This window comes from Phaethon lepturus, unplaced genomic scaffold (genome assembly GCF_000687285.1).
Source record: "Phaethon lepturus isolate BGI_N335 unplaced genomic scaffold, ASM68728v1 scaffold42805, whole genome shotgun sequence".
Classification (NCBI taxonomy): Eukaryota; Metazoa; Chordata; class Aves; order Phaethontiformes; family Phaethontidae; genus Phaethon; species Phaethon lepturus.
This window is the reverse complement of record NW_010543368.1, coordinates 1-3,673: the sequence shown is the minus strand read 5'-3', so window position 1 is coordinate 3,673 and position 3,673 is coordinate 1. Positions and strand designations below refer to the sequence as shown.

At 45.1% G+C, this 3,673-nt stretch overlaps 1 protein-coding gene across 1 annotated transcript; it reads left to right on the top strand.

The window, feature by feature from the left end:
- The first annotated feature begins 6 nt into the window (after nt 1–6).
- Nucleotides 7–1,506, top strand: LOC104616122 (protein mab-21-like 1). The gene has a single exon (XM_010288333.1). The coding sequence runs from the start codon at nt 197–199 to the stop codon at nt 1,274–1,276; it is 1,080 nt and encodes a 359-aa protein (XP_010286635.1). The 5' UTR covers nt 7–196; the 3' UTR covers nt 1,277–1,506.
- The last annotated feature ends 2,167 nt before the right edge of the window (nt 1,507–3,673 follow it).

Below are 3,673 nucleotides of genomic sequence, written 5' to 3'. Positions count from 1 at the left end.
AAGACGGCTGATCTAAAAAAGCAGGAAGAGAGCATCTGAGGAGCAGCAGCCCCAGCGCATTTTGAAAAAACATTTGTTACATTTCAGAGTGCGGCAGCCTGTTTCTCCTCTGAAGTTGGCTCCAGCCCTAGCAGCCGCATTGGATCCCACAGCCTATTGCGAGACTCCGGTATACAATCCGGATCTCTGCCCCAACATGATCGCGGCCCAGGCCAAGCTGGTGTATCATCTGAATAAATACTACAACGAGAAATGCCAAGCCAGGAAAGCTGCCATCGCCAAAACGATCCGAGAAGTCTGCAAAGTGGTGTCGGACGTGCTGAAGGAGGTGGAGGTGCAGGAGCCTCGCTTCATCAGTTCCTTGAACGAGATGGACAATCGCTACGAGGGGTTGGAAGTCATCTCCCCCACGGAGTTTGAAGTCGTGCTGTATCTGAACCAAATGGGGGTTTTCAACTTCGTGGACGACGGCTCCTTGCCGGGCTGCGCTGTGTTAAAGTTAAGCGACGGGCGCAAGAGGAGTATGTCCCTCTGGGTGGAGTTCATCACGGCGTCTGGCTACCTCTCCGCTCGCAAAATCCGGTCCAGATTTCAGACTCTGGTGGCTCAAGCCGTGGATAAGTGCAGTTACAGAGACGTGGTAAAGATGGTGGCGGACACCAGCGAAGTGAAGCTGAGAATCAGGGATAGGTACGTCGTGCAGATCACCCCGGCGTTCAAATGCACGGGGATCTGGCCGCGGAGCGCTGCCCACTGGCCGCTTCCCCACATCCCCTGGCCGGGACCCAACAGGGTGGCGGAGGTCAAGGCGGAAGGCTTCAACCTCTTGTCCAAGGAGTGCCACTCTCTGGCCGGCAAGCAGAGCTCGGCCGAGAGCGATGCCTGGGTGCTGCAGTTCGCGGAAGCCGAGAACAGACTGCAGATGGGCGGCTGCAGGAAGAAATGCCTCTCTATCCTCAAAACCTTACGGGACCGTCACCTGGAGCTGCCGGGCCAGCCCCTGAATAATTATCACATGAAGACTCTGGTTTCATACGAATGCGAAAAGCATCCCCGGGAATCGGACTGGGACGAGTCGTGCCTGGGGGACCGGCTCAACGGGATTTTACTGCAGCTCATCTCCTGCCTCCAGTGCAGGAGGTGCCCGCATTACTTCTTGCCCAACTTAGACCTTTTTCAGGGCAAACCTCACTCGGCCCTGGAAAATGCGGCCAAACAAACGTGGCGACTGGCTAGGGAAATACTTACCAACCCGAAAAGTTTGGAGAAACTTTAGAGGGTAACTATAAAACCGGCCTGACCGATACATCTGCTTGTTTCCCGATGAAGTTTAAGCTGCCTGTTCGAAAAGTCAAATATTTCCACCTGACAATGCAAATAATATTCTCTTTTAAAAAGGAATATAGCTTAGTCTCTCCACAAAGAAAAGCAAATAAGAACAGCAAGTATCGTTCCCCTTATCTTCGTCAGAGTTTTGCAGTTCCCCGTGAAAAAAAAAAAAAAAAGGGGGGGAAAGAAAAAAAAGAGAGAAAGTATGTTACCCAGAAAGCAAAATTGGCCGTAATTTAACATGATTGTGACCATTCTGCCTAGAAACGGTACCAACGGATTATAACAAAACCCCGGTATTTTTATGTAAAACCCTCTGTGCGTAAAAGCTATTTGGATATGCCACCTGAACAAACCCTAATGTACCTTTCAATTTGTATCAAATATTGTGATCTCACATTGTCTTTGAAATTGTGGATGTTGGTGTTTTGTGATTTGGTGAACAGAAGTTAAATTGCCATTTTGGATACTTCAAGGACATTTTCTGCTAAAGAGAAGATACCATTTAAAAAGGTAGATTTTATCATGGTACTTTTGTTAATTGTCTTTTGAAGTGTCTGAACTTACCAAGTTTACATTTTTCGTTTCATATATATTGCTTGTTCTATTTCTAACATTCCATAAATATACTTGAAATGTTATTTAAATATATTCAAAAGAAATTTGGATTCTGCTTATATAATAACGCTTGAATATTGGAATTATATATTTGAAAATGCACTTGAAATACACTGGATAATTACATTTTGTGATTTAGATTTTAATTTCTGTTGCTGATTTATTTAATTACAAGCTAATAAATGAAGTAAAACGCATATGGGTAAGCGTTTCAATACCAGATCAAGTTTTCTACTTGAAAAACCAGAGGCAGCTATGTTTTCCGAATGCTGCCTTTCTGTTGGTAGTTGCTTGAATCCTGTAAAGCAGAAAACTTAAGGGCAGCCGCCTGATTTTGCATTTTGAATAGTTTTGTAGAACAGGGAAATATTGGTGGTACAAACACATTAGAATTTAGCTCCAGATGACCGTCAGCAACTGTCAGACACCGACGTAGTTTTTAAAGCAGTAACACTTTTTCAGCCGTCAGGAAATAAATTTATTTTCGAAAGGTTTACTGTACGGCGCTGATGTGTTTCTGCTTGGTTTTGAACAAAGCTGAGAAAACACAACATAACCCTGAAGCAGTCAGTGTACTGAGTGTACAGAAGCGAGCCTGATAAAACTAGGATTTTGGCGCAAGCAGTACTAAAGAAGAAAATAAAATTTATAGGTGAAAGGTTCGAGCCGGCACCATAAAATGAACAACAATATTACTTCTGACCTACAATTCCGTTATGAATGTGGTAAGATCGCCGTTGCACTCCCAGAAATCAAGCCCCTGCACTCCCAGGGCATTCCGAGGGAATAAGATGTGCGTGCCTACAGAACTGCAAGGGATCCAGAACTGCCCGTTCTGCAACGCCCGGTCATGCTCAGTATGTGTTTCTTTAAAGCGGCTTTAAGAGCAAAACGCAAAATAACAACGCGGATTTTGTTTAGTACCCTAACAGTCAACAAGTGCTGAAAGAAGCCGATCGCCTGTGTAACACCCACTAGCAAGTATTTCCAGTAAGTGCACTTTAACGAAACCGTTATACCCAGCGATTGTGACAGAATCTCTCTCTTTTTTTATTTTTTCCCCAGCACTGTGAAGAAAGTTCCGAGTTTGAGAAATTATTCGTCAGAGAGAAATCGCCTTATTACAAACATACTCAGACGAGGTCGCTAGCATTTTTCTTGGACATTATTTATGATATAGCTGCAGAAAAAAACCCCACACGAGGTCTTTGTAAAAGTATCTCCCCTGTTTTCTCTCTTCTAACATTTTCCAGCGCAATAACAAAGAAATAAAGCAACAGTGATAAGAATAAAAAGAGATGCAGGAGAGAGGAGCGCCCTGTAAACATGTCCCTTTCGTATGTCCCCTCCTCCCCCCGTGGCAGCCCCCCGCTCCGTTCCCGCGGGGAGGAAGCCACGCAAAGATTTCTGCTCAAGTCACGCACCCCCGCGCTGTTGCGGCTGGACCGGAGGTTTTTGCGAAGGGGGGTGGGGGGGGGGCGGCGCTGAGGAATTGGTAGTAGTAAATGACTTCAGAAAAAAACAGAGCTTTCCCGGGAATCGAGTCATGGGTACATGCCTATTTCCCCTTTCTGTGTTTTGGTGTTTTGTTTTGTGTTTTGTTTGGTTTTTTTTCCCCCGGAAAATAAGTATTAACCTGCATTTCAGCAGCTTTTAGTCAAATGCACCGTATTTTCTTACATGGAAACTAACGTTCTTGAAATAACGGGATTCTCCTATATCCTTG